The sequence below is a fragment of the Pyrus communis genome, chromosome 15 (genome assembly GCF_963583255.1).
Source record: "Pyrus communis chromosome 15, drPyrComm1.1, whole genome shotgun sequence".
Classification (NCBI taxonomy): domain Eukaryota; kingdom Viridiplantae; phylum Streptophyta; class Magnoliopsida; order Rosales; family Rosaceae; genus Pyrus; species Pyrus communis.
The window spans coordinates 3243391-3261115 of record NC_084817.1 but is presented as its reverse complement, the minus strand read 5'-3'; the positions used below and the strand labels follow the sequence as shown (position 1 = coordinate 3261115).

Below are 17725 nucleotides of genomic sequence, written 5' to 3'. Positions count from 1 at the left end.
ATATGTAATTAACTGCATAAAAATTGACCTTTCCAAGATATTGATATATCTTTTTCGGCAATGTACATATATCCTAAATTATCAAGGCAAACTTTATTAATTATTGACTGTACGGATTTATCAAAAGCCATATGTAATTAACTACATAAAAATTGACCTTTCCAAGTTGAAGACATTTTCACGCTTGCAAGTGTCAAATGGATTTTCCTGCATTTCACACTTCTTCTTGTTGTTTTTGTGGGGTTTTTTTTTGTTTTTTTTGGGGGGGGGGGGGGGTTGTTAATTTCAATTAGTCACAAACCTTGTCCAAAAATTAATTTGCAAATATAAAAACACGATAAAATATATATATGATTTATTTTTAGCTATGCTCATATACTTGCATAAAATCTCACTTGCTTCCTTATATTTTATTGGCTTTTTAATCAAAACGATCTGTAAAATTAGCATAACTCAGGTGAATGATATGATTATGGTGGGGGGAGGATGGTATTTATCACCATAATATTGATCTCTTCTTAAAAAATTTAGGACCATGTTATGGTGAAATGGCGACCGCATCTTAGATTGATATAGTTATATTTTTGAACTTATTATTATAATTATATTGAAATGTAAATTTTAGTTGAATAAAATATTTTAATTTTAACTTTTTTTTTTCGTAATTGGGTGGGGTTCTCCACTGGGGACGGGGATGGAGATCCCCTCATTTAAAAATTACGGGTTTGAACAATCGATATTATCTACACTAAGGCAAGATGGTGAGTTTAGTCTCATAATGAGCTAGCAATAATGTGGTTCAAATTCGTCTTTGACGAGAATCGAACATAAGACCTCTCACTTACTAGTGAAGAGGAATATCACTAGACTGTAATACTAAGTCACATGAAGGGGAAATACTTAACGAGGGCATATATTGTAATGGCATACTCATTGTTGCTTCAACACATTGCCATAAGAGGTGAATATGATGAAGGGTAAGGGGGCATGTGACCTAGCTCTCAAGTTTTTTTGGTAAAGTTTAAACTTTAAAGTTCATCATTTTCTCTTAAAACAATAGGTCTTAGGCTCGAATTAGGTTGTCTATTGTGTGGGTTAGCTAAACTCTCACTCCCCTTAGTGTAAAATTATATTGATATACTAAAAAAAAAAAAAAAAAAAGGCTAACCCTCTCATTCCAATCATTTTATAAATTTGAGCTTCCGACCCTGTGTGTGTGTGTGTATATATATGTATATATAATTTTACCCTTTGTTTGACCTATAACAATATTGACCTAAGGAATGCTAGGGAGACCCTCTTTTATCAATTACATGATGTGTTAGTTGATGGTTGGACTCATTTTTAATGATTTAAAGAAGAAGTACTGTCACACCTTGATCCCAACATACGTCGAGAATCGACACGTGACAAGGGGAAGTAATGTTCGTGGAATATGGCATAAGTTACGAAATGAAATACTTTAATTGATAAACCAAAATAATTATGAGGATGGCTAGGTTCTCCACAAGATATTTACAAATAGGTACACTAAAAAAAAAAAGCACAATCCTCACTAAACTATGAACAAGTCTGAGATGCTTAAAAGAAAGTCCCAAAAGATAAAGTACAAGAAAGGATAAGGGGGTAACCTAAACACTCCAAGTCTCTGATAAATGCACTGCTACCCCACCCATGGATTTCTCGAAATCTACTTAGCCCTATCACTTGTATGATCAGTGCCTACACCATTGGAATGGTGCACTGCGTAAACAAGAACCCGGATAAGCTATGAAGCTCGTGTAAGTGACCATAATACAATGTATGTGATAATCAATAAAAACAGACCATCGATCACAATTTATAAACATCAAGTATAGAATCTTGCTTTATGAAATCCTAATCAAGTCACTAAAAACTCGAATGAGTCACCCAAACATCTAATGGCTTTTCTAAATCAAAACATAAAGTTCTCAAACTATCATTCATAAATACGCTAAAAACTAGGGCTGGAGTGACGCCGTTCGGCTGAAGCCTACATAAGTAACCAAACAGGAAGTGGCCCCCTATAGGGGATTAACTAAGCAGAGCCGCCCCTGAGAAACCATCTAGGTAGTGACCCCCTATCGCGGATTAACCAAGCAGAGTCACTCCTACGAATCTATTAGGCAATGATCACTCATCGCAAATTAACCAAGCATGATCACCCCTAAGTACGTATGGCCATACCTAAGATATAAGGATCACCTATTGTGGATTAACTAAGCACGATCCATAAAAAAAATATGGTCCCTTATTGTGGATTAACCAAGCAGGACCACGGTCCTCTACTAGCCCTCATGTTTAATAAACAATTCAAATATATTTAACACAATTCATAACCAATTCAAATAGGCAAATCACATAACATTTCATAAAGTAGATTGATGCCAAACTTTATAAAAACAATTATTTAGCATAAAATATAATTTAGAAATCCATGCGATATCCACAAAGTATACTAGCATGGGAGGATTTCCAGGTAATAACAATATCACATATATTAAAGTCACTCACCTAGAGTCTGTGCTAACGCTCCCTAGCACGATAATCAAGATGTCACGTACTATCGTCGCCTAAAACAAGGTACAAGTCTACATTTAGAATTCTTTCAATAATTCATATAACCACAACTTCAATAGGTTCCTCACAATAACATTTTAAGAGAAGTTGAACTGTTGCTCAAAGGTAGGGTCTATGATCCTACGTCACTTGCTCCGTAAGATCCAACTAGATTTTTGATTAGTAAGTTCCTAAGGTCCTTAAATATTATGTACAATAATACTTCAAAGTTTGGTGGCAATCCAACGGCCAGATCGTCATTAGTTAGAATATTCAAGTGGCGAACGGAATTTCGTTAATCGGATGTCAAATATGGAATCGGGGCATCAAATTTAGTTTAGGGTGGTTAGGTGGAGTCTCAACCCACGTGCCGCCACACACAGTGGTGGGTGGTGAGACTCGCCGGAACAGTAGAATCGCCGTCGAATACCTCCGGTGCTCCGGTGAAGTTCCTCTAGATTTTGGACCTTAAAACCCTCAAATTTGGGTGGAGATGGTAGATGGGAAGTCACTGAGTGTTTTGCAGGTATTGGATGGTGGTGATTCAAAAAAAAAAAAAAAAAAGGCAGAATTGCCATAATCAAGCTGGGTGGAAACCGGGTTACATGCGTCAATGGGAATGGAGGGGGGAATTCCCTTTTCCTGATTGGTTGGCTCACTCCCTCTAATTTCTGATTGGTCCCCTTAAACTTGTACCTGATTGGGCCTCTTTCCCACAAGATGAAAGTTTTAATTAATTTCTAATCTAAAATTTAATAAAAGAAAGAAAACGATTTTGAACGCCATAATTATACCGTTAAAACCCGGATTCGCAAACGGCTTTCGCTTATCCGTTCGTGGTTTCATGATCTATTGGAAACATTAATTGTGAGCTTGAAAAATCAACGAATTTTAAAGATTAATTACGAAAATTCAAACCCGATAACTATTCAATTTAATTCCTAAAATTAACGGAATTAAAATTAACTAATAAAGATAACATAAAAATGAAATATGAATTTAAATAACGAGATACGTAATGAATAATGAAATTCCATGGATGGGATTTCACATCCTTCCCCCCTTAAAAAGAGTTTAGTCCTCTAAACACAACGCACCTGAGTCAAACAACTGTGGATAGTGTTGGCTCATCTTGTCCCTTGTCTCCCAAGTCAATTTTTCCACATCATGATTGTTTTATAACACACGCACCAATGAAATAGTCTTGGTGTGGAGAGCTTTCTCTCTCTAATCGATAATTTCAACAAGGTACTTTTCATAAGTGAGATTCTCCTTGACCTGAATAGGCTTATAAGAAATGACGTGAGACGGGTCACTACGATACCTCCGGAGTGCAGATATGTGGAACACTGGTGAATGTGTAACAACTCTGATAGTAGTGCAAGGCGATAGGCAACCTCGCCCACTCTTTCCAATACCTCAAACGGCCCAATGTACCTTGGACTAAGTTTTCCTTTATGTCTGAACCTAAGAACGCCTTTCGTAGGGAAAACTCATAGGAAGGCATATTCTCCAACGTCGAATGTCACCTCATGTCTGTAGGGATCAGCATAACTCCGCTGTTGACTCTGAGCTACTAATGGATGTGCACGGATCATGGAAATCTTTTATGCAGCAATTTGTATTAACTCTGGTCCCAATAATCAACGCTCTCTTACCTCGTCCTAGTATAAAGGACATATGCACCTCTTCCCATAAAATGCCTCATATGGTGCCATCTGTATACTCACTTGATAACTGTTATTATACGCAAACTCAATCAATGATAGATGTCTATCCTAGCTACCTTTCAAATCAAGTACGTACACTCGAAGCATATCTTACAAAATCTGAATAGTGTGCTCTAATTGACCATCGGTTTGAGGATGAAAAGCTGTATTGTAACTCAACTTAGTCCCTATAGCATTACAAAGGCTATTCCAAAAACGAGAAGTGAAACGAGGATCACGATCGGAAATGATAAACACTGGAACTCCATGTAACTTAACAATCACATCTAGAAAGAGTCTCGCAAGTCGCTCAAGAGAATAAGTCTTCTCAACAACAAGAAAGTGGGCGGACTCCGCTCCCAAGTCAGAGGTCTCCCAACTACTAATAATGGACGAGTGATATACCACCACTCGTAGGCCTTGCCTGTCAACATATACGCCGCAAGATCTACCTGCTCCTCAGATGAGCATCGTAAGACAGTGAAAACTCTGGCGATTTGATTGATCTAGGACTCAACTGCCCATAAATCAGTACTACCATTGAATCAAGACGGCTTATGAGTACGAAACTCCCCATACAAAGACTTCTCTCTACTAGAAATCATACGAACATGAGTCTGCATCAATTATGTCAAATCCTCAATGACACCTAAACATTCTAAGTCTCTGATAACTACACTGCTACCCCACCCATGGATTTCTCAGAATCTACTCAGCTCTATCACTTGTATGATCATTGCCTACACCATCGGAATAGTGCAACGGGCAAATAAGAACCCAAATAAGCTGTGAAACTCGTGTGAGTGACCATAATACAACTTATGTGATAATCAATAAAAACAAACCATCGATCACAATTTATAAACATCAAGTATAGAATCATACTTTATGAAATCCTAATCAAGTCACTGAAAACTCAAATGAGTCACCCAGACATCCAACGGCTTTTCTAAATCAAAACACAAAGTTCTCAAACTATCATTCATAAATACGCTAAAAACTAGGGCTAGAGTGATGTCGTTTGGCCGAAGCCTACATAAGTAACTAAACAGGAAATGGCCCCCTATAGGGGATTAACCAAGCAAAGCCATCCCTAGGAAACCATGTAGGTAGTGACCCTCCATCGCAAATTAGCTAAGCAAAGTCACTTCTACGAATCTGTTAGGCAGTGATCATTCATCGCGGATTAACCAAGCATGATCACCCCTAAGTACATATGGTTATACCTAAGATTTAAGGATCGCATATCGTGGATTAACCAAGCACGATCCGTAAAAAAATATGGCCCCTATCTTGGATTAACCAAGCAGAACCATGGTCCCCTACTAGCCCTTACGTTTAATGAACAATTCAAATATATTTAACACAATTCATAACCAATTCAAACAACAAATCACATAACATTTCATAAAGTAGATCGATGGCAAACTTTATAAAAAAATTATTTAGCAGAAAACATAATTTAGAAATCCATGCGGTATCCACAAAGTTTACTGAAATCCGCACTAACGCTCCCTAGCACGATAATCAAGGTGTCACGTACTAACATCGCCTAAAATAAGGTACAAGTCTACATTTAGAATTCTTTTGATAATTCATATAACCACAACTTCAATAGGTTCCTCACAATAACATTTTAAGAGAAGTTAAACCGTCGCTCAAAGGTAGGGTCTATAAACCTACGTCACTTGCTCCGTAAGATCCAACCACTAGATTTTTTATTCGTAAGTTTCTAAGGTCCTTAAATATTACGTACAGTAATACTTCAAAGTTTGGTGGCGATCCAACGGTCGGATCGTCGTTAGTCAGAATATTCAAGTGGCGGACCTTAACGAAAAATTTGACTTTTTCAAAAAATTACCAAATTTTACCAAAATGAATATTTCAATGAGTAGAGCAAGTTTTATACTTGTGGCCAAGTCCAATTTGGATGGGAAATGCCCCAATTTGGCTTGCACCCGTCGGAAACCCTAGAATAGGTGAGCTTCGATTCTCCTTCCTCGGTGTTTTGACGCCCTTACAACTGGTTGGGTCTTGTTCCTGGGTCCAAGGGGAGTTGATTAAGGGTGGTGGTGGGTGGTGAACTCGTCGAAACGACGGAATCGTCGTCGAGTACATTCGGTGCTCCAGTGAAGTTCCTCGTGATTTTGGACCTAAAATCCCTCAAATTTGGGTGGAGATGGTAGATGGGAAGTCATTGAGTGTTTTTCAGGTGTTGGATGGTGGTGCTTCAAAGGAAAAAATGGCAGAATCGCCGGAGTTAAGCCGGGTAGAAACGGTGTTACACGGGTCGACATGAACGAAGATGAGGGAATTCCTTTTTCCTGATTGGCTGGCTCACTCCCCCTAATTTTTTATTGGTCCCTTAAACTTGTACATGATTGGGCCTCTTTCCCATAAGATGGGAGTTTTAATTCATTTCTAATATAAAATTAAATAAAAGAAAGAAAACGATTTTGAACGTCTGTAACCGTACCGTTAAAACCCGAATTCACAAACGGCTTTCGCTTATCCATTCGTGATTTCGCAATCTATTCGAAAACATTAATTGTGACCTCGAAAGGTCGACAAATTTTAAAGATTAATTACCAAAATTGAAACCCGATAACTATTCGATTTAATTCCTAAAATTAACGGAATTAAAATTAACTAATAAAGATAATGTAAACATGAAATACGAATTTAAATGACGAGATATGTAATGAATAGGGGATGGGATGTCACAAGTACAACCGTCGATCACCATATCATGTAGTTTACAAAATATAGTCTGAAAATTTGGTCTTTCTAGCATCACCCTTAACCTAAAGACAAAATTAGAAGAGTACTAAAAAGAATGATGTACATTAATGGTACATTTATTGCACTGAACTATCTCATACTAGAATAACTTTAAGGATTAAGTTGGACTGGCTTAGAATAGATTAAGTTAGACTGACTTAGTGAAGCGTTTGGTAAAGTATTGTACTAAAAAATAGGATAATAAAAATGATTTTTTTTTATAACAATCGATATTATCCACACTAAGGGGGTAGGGGATTGGGATAAGGCTCACAATGGGCTAGCGCTAATGTGGTTCAATTTCGCCTTTGGCAATAATTAATGCCTCTCACTTACAAGTGAAAATGAATATCACTAGATCATAGTTCTAAGATAATAAAAATGATTTCAGTGAAAATGCCTTTAACAATTTTGTCACAATTTCTCAACTAATTAAACGACTTCACTTAGATAAGATTATAAATTCAATGAAAACACCTTCAACAATTTCCTCCCACAATGACAAAGTCTCATCTGTGCAAACACAAGCCACTGAATCATCGTATTTTGGTGGAACCCAATCAATTTTCACAATTCTAGCAGCATTTTGCACCTAAACAGAAATAATAAAAAAAGAGTAAACGGAGATTACAAGGACAAAATGTAGAAAATCGAGTCACCAACCGAGAATCTGATGGGAATGTTAGCGTCATGATTATTGCAGAAAATAGTACAGTTACCTAGCGCTTATGGCTTAACACTTATAAGTTGAATCGTCCGAGTCGTTGATGTGCGCTCGGACGGTGAACTCGAAATGCTACCACCGTCTAGCTTTGCTTTTCTCGGGAACCAATTTCATCCACTCATCTTTGGCGCCCGATCGGAACTCAAATGACAAGTCGTTTCCAAGGGAATACTCCTTGATCGGCCACTCGATCGTCTTGTCCCCTATTTCTCGTTGGTAAGCAGTGGTTCAAACGCTTCATTGTACGGAGCCAAATGAAGTTCGTCATACAATGCCTTTAACTGGAGTAGTTCCAAGAAAATGGTCGATATGTGCCCACGATGGTCGGATGCAGTAGAGGTATATGGGTCTTGTCGGAAGTGGAAGAGGCGGAAGAGGGTAGAGAAGGAAGACGGAAGAGGCAAAAGGGGGTCTGAGACTTAGATGAGGCGGAATAGGGCAACAAAGTAAAACGGAAGAGGCTGAAGGGGGTCTAGGACTTAAACAAGGTGGAAGTAAGGCTGGGCACGGGCCGATCCCAAATTTAGAGGAATCAAACCCTACATGTTTTAAAATGTAACGGGGCAGACTGGGCCAGGTAAAGGGATTTTGAGTTTGGAAACCAGACCTAACCCAACTTGTTTCAAACAGGTCGATTTGGGACGGGTCAATAGGTCCAATTACTTTTTTTCTTTTTTTTTTCCTTTTCAGTTTTGATACAGAGTTCCAGTATGTTCCATATTGCTCCCATAGCAGCAACAATTCTTCCCGATCAACCAAAACGGATTTCCAAAATCGACTCCACAACTCCCACTAAGCACCGTCGTACAAATGAAATGAAGTGATACCCAATCTCCCAGCCACGAACGCCACACTAGTCTCGACCAGAAATTGAAAGAAGCATGTGGAGTTCGATGAAAGTCTGGGGTAACGAAGGTGAATTGATGATAGTCTGAGTTCGGTGACATCGTCCGGGAGAGTAGAGAAAAGATAAGTCAACGACGGTGACGGTGATAGGGTGATGATGGTTGCGACGACAGTGATGGGTGACGATGATGGTGAATCAGTTGTGGTCTACGTTCAATGATGTGGGCGAAGAGAGATAGAAGTGGGAAAAGATGAGTTAAGTGGGAAATGTAATGGTCCATGTCTTTCTTGCTCATCTATCCCAATCCCAAATCAAGTTCTCTGTCTCTCGACTCCGATAACGCCTAAACCAGAGATCTCAATGAGGGTAATGAGGTGGTGGTCATCGCTGCGGTGGCAATGGGTTGAAGATGGATCAATCTTTTGGGTTTTCGGTGATATCGTCGAGGGAGATAGAGAGAAATGGGAAAGATGAGATGAGTGTCAATATTGTGGGACTCAGGAGGAAGGGAGATTATGAGGAGGACAATCAAGAATATGGGTCATCGTGGTGGTCACCAGACTCACTACGGCTATGATGTTCTGGATGGTGTAGAAAGTGACTGACGGAGACTGTGGGTGGATGCGAGGGGACGCAAAGAAGAGTGGAGTCTAAAACCAAAGAGACTCGAGTTTGATTGAGACCTAGAGTAAAAACTGATGGTTAAGATTGGATGATATTGTCCTCTTCAATCTCGTTTGTCCATTGCAATTACAAATGGGCCGGTCTGGGGCCTCGTTTTTTTATACATTTGGAACCGGCCCGTCTCTAAAATTTCATTGCCCTGCCCCTGCCCCGCCCCGCCTAGCCCCGTTTCTCTTATTAAAAATTGGAATCAACCCATACCCGCCCCGAACCTTGATTATTTGCCCCGACCTGCAGTTCCTATACCTGTTTGCCCACCCCTAGGTGGAAGTGGAGAAATTTTTTTAGTGTGACCGGCACACGAGGTGGTACACCACGTGTCACTATACAAATGGTGGGATATGTGTGTTAAAAAAGTTAATAACTTAAAAAATAAACTTTGTCACCACTTATATAAAAACACGTGGTGTACCCCCGTGTTCCGGTTAAAAAATTTCTCGTGGAAGTGGGCAAAGAAAGAAGTCATTCTCAGCAATCCCCTCATTTTTTAGGGCTCTCGCTAAGAATTTCTAGCGAGTGCCATTTAATTTCATTAAATTTAGTTCCAATATGAAACAAACAATGAGGCCTAACAGACACACCCTAAGTATACAATGGTATGGATTGACCAAGTGCTCGATAAAATACTTCATCGAAAACATTGAAATTTTTTTTGGCACTACATGCGCTATTATTTAATGGAACGAGGTAATCCTGTATCTGCCACTACTTAGTTGTGCCCTCGGTGAATTAGCTATTTAGCTTTGCCATGATTGTCATCCGTAATGCAAAATAATCATCTAGCAATAAACCATTGTTCCATAACTGCAATAAACTTTGTATGCCAACATCAATACAAATGGTTAATCTTCTTAAAGGGGGCACGTAGAAATTAATTCAAAAGCTGTGGTCCGTGAAGATATGAACAGATAGAAAGTCCAAGGCTGGTTGAAAGTTGGAAGGAGCTAAGCAAGCACACAAGTTGACAACGTAATTTCAAAACCGTGTTGCGCCGTCCTGCGTGTGTAAGCCGTGCCTTTCTCGAATCTTGATCTTCGGTCAATGTTGACAAACAAGACCAAACCAAAGCTAATTAATCACCTTTATAAAAACCTAACTACTCTAAGAGTAACTCATTTTACTCATAATTCGGTTACATGACATTATTTTTAACTGAAATTGTGTTATATAATGACATTATTTTTAACTGAAATTGTGTTATATAATTTTCGTTTGTATTTAATTATATTACTTATTTTTTTTAATATAACATATAAAATAATACATTACATAATTTGTGTTGTAAATAGATATAAAATTTCTCCTCATCTGCAACTACCTACAAGGAGTGCCAAACATGCCGACTTATATATAATTAATATCTTATCCAGCAAAGTCGGAGCCTTGACCTTGACCATCAGGAATTTCAAGACCGACATGGCTTTTGACTTTTTACTCCTCCATTCCCATACATCTCTCGCTATATGTATAAAATAACAATTTCTAGATAGATGGAGATAAATCATGAGACGTGACAATCTTAAGAAAATACATTGAATGTCTTCTCACTCCCTCCCTGCTATTTCCTCGCACTTTCCTTCCCAGCATATTCCTTATTATTTGTCTTCGCTCTCCTTATAGCTATATATGCATTGGACAGCTCCCGAGTCCTGAGAAGTTTTGCTTTCAATACTGAAACTTCACAAAGTTTATGAACTTGTGCAAATTGCAAGCCTTTTGTTCTTGATCAACAATGGACTCAACGCGGGTGAACACTTCTCTCGGCCTTAATCTTGTTCCGTTTTGCCGTGCCAATGATCATCGAGCTCCTGCCACTGTGAGTAGTTTTATAATTCAAGCTTTTTGTTGTTGTTGTTGTTGTTAATATCATTCTTTGATGCCTTGTTTCTTCTGGGTTTGACCTTATTTTCTTGGTAATTAAGTTATACACATTGGAACATCTACTTAATCTCCTAAATAATCTACTTTGAAATCAGATGCAACAAGAGTTTGAAGGGGGTTGTGCTCAACTCCAAGGCAATGCATTGGTGAAAGAAGAGGTGAGTTAATTTTGTTCAACATGGTAATGAAAGTATGGGTACATATTTTTGCACGTTGTTTTTTCACCTTCTGCACATCCTTCTTAGTTTTGGCCATTAATTTCGCTTTGATTTGTCACCTTCTGTACATCCTTCTTAATTTTGGCCATTAATTTTGCTTTAATTTGTTTAATCCAATGATTGAAAAAGAGAGTGCAAGAGGTGAAAAACTGTGCATAAATTATTTTTCTGAAACTGTTTGTCACCTATAATTTTTTAATGAAACTTATTAAATTGGTCTTCTTAATTTGATTTTAACGTATAGCAGGCAGCTAGTCACCATGATGTGTTGGCCGAAGAGTTGAATAGGGTAAGTGTGGAGAACAAGAAGCTGACTGAGGTGCTAACTGCCCTCTGCGAGAATTACAACACTTTGCAATCCCATGTGAGGGAATTGATGACCACCCAGCAGCAGCAAAACAACACATCTGATATTTATAGGAAGCGAAAGGCAGACAGTGAAGATTACAACAACGTGATTGGATTAATTAATCCCGGGACTAATACTGACACCAGTTCCATCAGTGATGATAAAGAGTATTCATGCAAGAGGCTAAAGGAGAACACCAACTTAAAGATTTCCAGGGTTTATGTTCACACCGATGCATCCGATACAGGCCTCGTAAGTCCTATTCATCAAATTAACCCTAGCCCACTGCATCTGTTGAGATTTCTAGGGATTTTTTTCTTCATAAACTATGAACTTCCATTAGTAATTTCTTTGATTCTAATTTAATGCAGATTGTGAATGATGGATACCAGTGGAGGAAATATGGTCAGAAGGTCACAAGAGATAACCCATCTCCTAGAGCTTACTACAAGTGCTCCTTTGCCCCAAGTTGCCCTGTTAAAAAGAAGGTATTAATTACGTGAACCCAATCTCCTTCTTACCAACATGAAATTCCAGAAAAATAGAAAAGAGAAGTGAGAGTTTTTTTAATACAACTATATTGTATTGGGGGTGTGGGGTTTGGTGACCCGATCTATGATTAGGTATCAAACTCATGGAAGTTGGACTTCAGATTTTTCACTTACAAAATAAAAAGAAATACTACTACATAGTGTTGGGGGTGTGAGATTATGTACTGATATTCTTACTAAAATTCTCAGGTGCAAAAAAGTGCTGAAAATCCATGCCTACTGGTGGCTACATATGAAGGAGAACACAACCACATGCATCCTGGTAAGCGAGCTGAAGTTACACTAATAGCCCCGGTATCTCCAAAACAGAACCAGCAGCTTATTACTAGTCCAATTTCCGTTTTACCATCCGTGGCAAAGAGATCTGCAGCTCCAACATTTTTATGTGACGATAATCGAATAAGTCCCAATAGTGCCATGTACCCCCAAGAAACTCAAGCTCCGGCGTTCCAACAGTTTTTGGTACAACAAATGGCTTCTTCCCTGACCAAAGATCCCGATTTCACATCTGCTCTTGCTGCTGCCATTTCAGGAAGAATTTCAGACCACACTATGGCCCGAAAATGGTGAAAAGTTAGAACCCTAATAAGAGTTACCTTGTTATCACTTAGAGAGAGAAAGAGAGACTGAATTTGCAAACTAAATGATGTGCCACCATTAAGTATGAACACGTTTATGAACGCTTAAGTAATAAACCAATCGTGAACTTCCATATCCTTTAGTTTTCAAAATTTAGTCTACAAATTCAGTAGGCATTATCCTTTCTTTTCTTACTTACATTACATATGATTTGAGAGTTGTAATTAAAGTGTAGGGATGTAAATAAAATTTTGAAATCGATGAACCAAAATCTTCTTGTTCTTTGTTACCATTTATTCACTCATATATATTTATGTGACTTGTGTAAGAATCTGAACTTACCACAAATTGAGAAGTTAACGAATCTTGTTTATAACCCATTTCCAATTGGTTTTGAGATTGAACCTTAACTTTTTTATGGTACTGGATGTGCTTCATATTAGAGCAACTCCACCGTATCAAAGGCCCCCTAGGGCAACTTCCTATTCAATCTCCTCCAGTAAACAGTAACTACCTTTAATGAACAGTAATTGTCTTTTGCATCTCCACCCCTAATTGAATAGTCATGGCAATAGGCAATAAAATATTATATTTTTAATTTATAAAATAATACAAAATAGTTTTATTTGTAATTTCGGATAAGATTTTTAATCGTTCTCGTTGCGCCACATGTCATTATCCAAAAAGACAATTTTTGGTGATAGATTTCGATAAGATTTTTATCCAATGCCATTGTGACACGTGTAGTTACCTTTTTAGAATCGTTGAGGATACATTTTCAATAAGATTTTTAACCAATTACGTTGTGCCACATGTCACAATCTGTTTACAATCTTTGAGGATAGATTTCGATCAAATTTTTAATGAATAACGGCATGCCACGTGGCATTATCTACAACCTAATCCTTTCTTTTTCCTCCTTATAACCCACCATCCATCCTAAGAAATCATACACCAAAATCAAAATTTGTATCATTATTCATAGTTTCTGCTTCTTTCTTACAATGTCTTCTTCAAGGATGTTGTGGGAAATCGATGAGCAAGTGAAAGAATTGTTTAAGCAAGGGGAAGAAATGTTCAATCTCCAAGTGGGCGAAAATGAGATGGAAGAAGATGAGGATGAAAAGCGTAGAAAGAGAGATGATGAAGCAAGAAGCCAAAGAGCCTCACATTCCCGTCAAGTCATCCAAGTTGTGGCTCAGATCTCCAGGCCTAGCCGTTCTACAAAAATTGATAGAAGTAGGCAACGACAAGGTACGGATCTCTTGGACGATTATTTTGTCCGTAACAATGCATTCCCTGATACGTACTTTAGATGTTGTTTTAGAATGGAACGACATTTGTTCAACAAAATTATGATTGCTGGTTGCAACCATGATTCTTACTTTGTGCAAAAGAACGATGCTTTTGGTGTTATAGGTCTCCTTCCTAAGTAAAAAATTATTGTTGCCTTGCGGATGCTTGCATATGGAGCATCTGCAAACTAAGTGGATGAGATAGCGAGGATGGGGAAATCAACCATTCTTGAGTCCCCGATAAGGTTTTGCTCCGCAATTGAATCTACCTACACCATAGAGTACCTCCGGAGACCTACTAAGATGGACTTGCAAAGGCTTCTAAAGAAGGGCGAGATGCGAGGTTTTCCTAGGATGATTGGAAGCATCCAATGTATGCACTGGACCTGGAAAAACTGTCCAAGTGCATGGCAAGGAGCTTATGGGGACAGAAAAATAGCAAAAAGTATCATTTTAAAGGCGGTGTCATCATTTGATACATGGATTTAGCACGCTTTTTTCGGTGTTTCAGGAGCTCAAAATGACCTCAATGTCTTTGCCCAATCCCCAGTGTTCAACGATATCCTACAAGGAAAAGCATCAAAAGTCACATATTGGATCAACGGACATAAGTACCACGGGCCATACTACCTAGCAAACGACGTTTACCCAAAGTGGTCATCATTTGTCAAAACAGTGCCACATCCACAAAGTGCAAAGGAAAAACACTTTGCAAGCTGTCCATAGGGGTGTAAGAAGGAAGTGGAGTGTTGTTTTGGTATCCTCCAAGCTTGTTAGGCGATTGTAAGGGGTGCTACTAGAATGTTTGATTTAGAGTTGTTTTAATCCATCATGATGACGTGCATCATTCTTCACAACATAATTGTGGAAGATGAGTATGATTATGATGCCATTGATGAATATGAGCCAGACACGATGAAAAATTCCAGAATGCAAATATATTGTGCTCATGATGCCACCGAAGAACCTGTGCAACACGAGCCATTACAAAGGGATGGACGTTACAATGAAAGGCTCATTCAACGATATACTTCACTTCCGGACGCATATATTCACAATGCCGGGTAAATTGACTTGATAAAGCATCAGTGGCAATTGAAATTCATTTAGTGCGCTTGTTTTTATTTGGTGTTTTCATTTAATTTTATTTGGTGTGTTTTTTAAGTTCATTTAGTGAATTTTTTTTTATTTGGTGTGTTTGTAATTTTATTTGGTATGTTTATGTAATTTTATTTGGTGTGTTTATGTCCTTTGAATAAAGATTCTCTTAGTTTAAATAATGACCAAATTAAATAAATATACTCTTAGTTTAAATAAAGTACTAAATTCAATAAATTGGAAACAACATAAAGTACTCTATTCAATAAATAAGAAATTACAACCCAAAGTAATTGGAAAATTATGGGGTAATTGGAAAACTATGGGCTCTGATTAAAACAAATTCCCTAGTCCCTCATGAATGGAAAATCATCACCTAACAATTTGTGGTGCTATGACCATCTCCTCTTGCTCTTGTTTCTCTTGCACACCTCATTCGCATAATGTTCGCTTTCTCCGAATTCCAAAAATATTTAGAATTCGAAGACATCGCCTCTACAGGCTCCTTCATAATGTCACGATCTTGTTAAGCCCTTCTTTCTTCATTAAGATCTTCCCTTTCTTGCCTAAGTAGCTCTCTTTCTCTCTCATTAGCTTGAAATAATCTCTCAACAGTTGCAGCTTTTGCCTCCTCTCTAGCCTTATCAGCCTCAAATTTAGCCATTTCCCGTGCCAAGGTCAATTCACCTTGGCGAGCAAGTTCTTCCATATATTTTGCATAATCATTCTTGGAAGCACTCCCTTTTCTCTTTGAAACCTTCATACCTTGAAGCCTAATTGGATAATTGATCGACCCCGACCCTTGTTCAGGGGTCGCTTCTGGCACTTGTTCTATGTCATTTTCATGAACATGCGAGTCATGATCGGGCATAGAGTGTAAAGGGGTGTTGTTCATAACAACTTGCAGACCGACAGGCACAACTCTGAATTTAGGACAATATTTGACAATATTCCAACATTACCACCGGGTGAATGCTTTGTTTTTGTTTTTGGTTTTGGTTTTGGCATTATACCAAGCTTGCGCTTGAAGTGTTTACACAATGCGGGAGAAGAAATAATTATAATCAAAGTACCTAATGTAAATTTGGGTATAGTACAAAAAAATAAATAATATATTGTTACCTGATCCACAAAACTTTCCCCACTTCGAATATTACTACTAGCTTATGCCAAGGTGTCTCTCCAATAACTAAACGATTGGCTGAGTATTCTGCAACGACTGGACATCGATTCTTTGGTTATTTTCCCACCAATTTTCTCAAGAAAAAGGGTATGAATAAGACTCCACATTTCTCGCAACTGCATCTCATTACCCGTAATTGGATCATGAGTAACTTCAACCCAGCTAGAACACAACGTAACATCTTCAAGAAGCATCCAATTTGTACCTGCATCATTAGTCATTTTGTTGGAAACCAATTGGATTGAAATTTTGAGAGAAATATTGGAATGTGGGTGAAAGTATTTGAGAAAATATGAAATTGTGGTGTAAGGTAAAAGATAATGATAAGGTATTTATAGAAAAGTAAAATCATTTTTTTAATTTTTTTTTCTAATTTTTTATTAAATTTTTACATTTTTTATTAACTTAATTAATTTCTGCCGTTGGATTAAAAAAAATTTGAAATCCAACCCTCCAGATTGTGCCACGTGGCACAATAGTCATATATCTAATTCTTTTTCCTTTTTGTCTTATTTTTTTTTTCTTATTTTTAAAGGCGAATAACGTTGACCATTGATTTGAAATCCAACGAATGATATTGTGTCACGTCATCTAGTCGTTGGGGGGAGGTTTGAATTTTTTTTTACCATTGGAAATCCAACAGTCCAAAAAATTTATCCGTTGAAATCCAACGAACGAGAATGTACCACATGCCCCTATAAACAGTAATTTCAGAGCTCTGGACCGCGGACCCCACCAACTGAAAAGTTGTCTGTGACTCGCCCCCACGCGCACGTGTGAGACACGCGCTTGACACAAATTTTTTTTAGAACGTGGCTGACGTCAACCTTGCATCATCCAGCCTCAGGCACTCAAGCCTGTGATTTGAGCCCACCCTTTCACTCGAGCCCCCCTCAGCCCAATCGTCTGCATCAGCTGGAGCAAAGAGCTAGGGCAATTGGGTAAGAAATTGAGCCGGTACACCGGGCTATTGAATACGGTGGAGTTGCTCTTAAAGGCAACTCCCCACATATGACAATTGATTTTTGAAAACCTCAACTTCCTTCAGTGCTCTAATAAGGAAACTATTAGGTAGACTAATTTTTTAGACCAAATTTGTAAACCATGTGATGTGTCACCAATAGGAAATAAACACGTTAATCAATACTTAAGTAATTATCAAGTCATCAAGGATCACGTCATATAATTTACAAAATATGTTTTAAATAGAAGGTCTCCCTAACATCAAGGGGTTCACTTGTGGGAA

At 38.1% G+C, this 17725-nt stretch overlaps 1 protein-coding gene across 2 annotated transcripts; it reads left to right on the top strand.

The window, feature by feature from the left end:
- Positions 1–10904: 10904 nt before the first annotated feature.
- Positions 10905–13184, top strand: LOC137717889 (probable WRKY transcription factor 40). 2 transcript variants are annotated; one of them, XM_068457392.1, is made up of 5 exons: positions 10905–11141; positions 11302–11364; positions 11672–12025; positions 12145–12261; positions 12514–13184. In XM_068457392.1, exons 1-5 carry the CDS (start codon positions 11058–11060, stop codon positions 12892–12894), a joined length of 999 nt encoding a protein of 332 aa, XP_068313493.1. In that variant the 5' UTR covers positions 10905–11057; the 3' UTR covers positions 12895–13184. The 2 variants fall into 2 exon arrangements, with proteins under 2 accessions (XP_068313493.1, XP_068313491.1); XM_068457390.1 differs by having other exon boundaries at positions 11669–12025.
- Positions 13185–17725: the final 4541 nt, after the last annotated feature.

What these genes read in the sequence shown, in the direction of transcription:
- LOC137717889 (XM_068457390.1), top strand. Translation starts at nt 11,058, where the DNA reads ATGGACTCAACGCGGGTGAACACTTCTCTCGGCCTTAATCTTGTTCCG. An exon ending in ATCATCGAGCTCCTGCCACT is followed by an intron (nt 11,142 to 11,301) that starts GTGAGTAGTTTT and finishes CTTTGAAATCAG; the next exon opens with ATGCAACAAGAGTTTGAAGG. An exon ending in ATGCATCCGATACAGGCCTC is followed by an intron (nt 12,026 to 12,144) that starts GTAAGTCCTATT and finishes AATTTAATGCAG; the next exon opens with ATTGTGAATGATGGATACCA.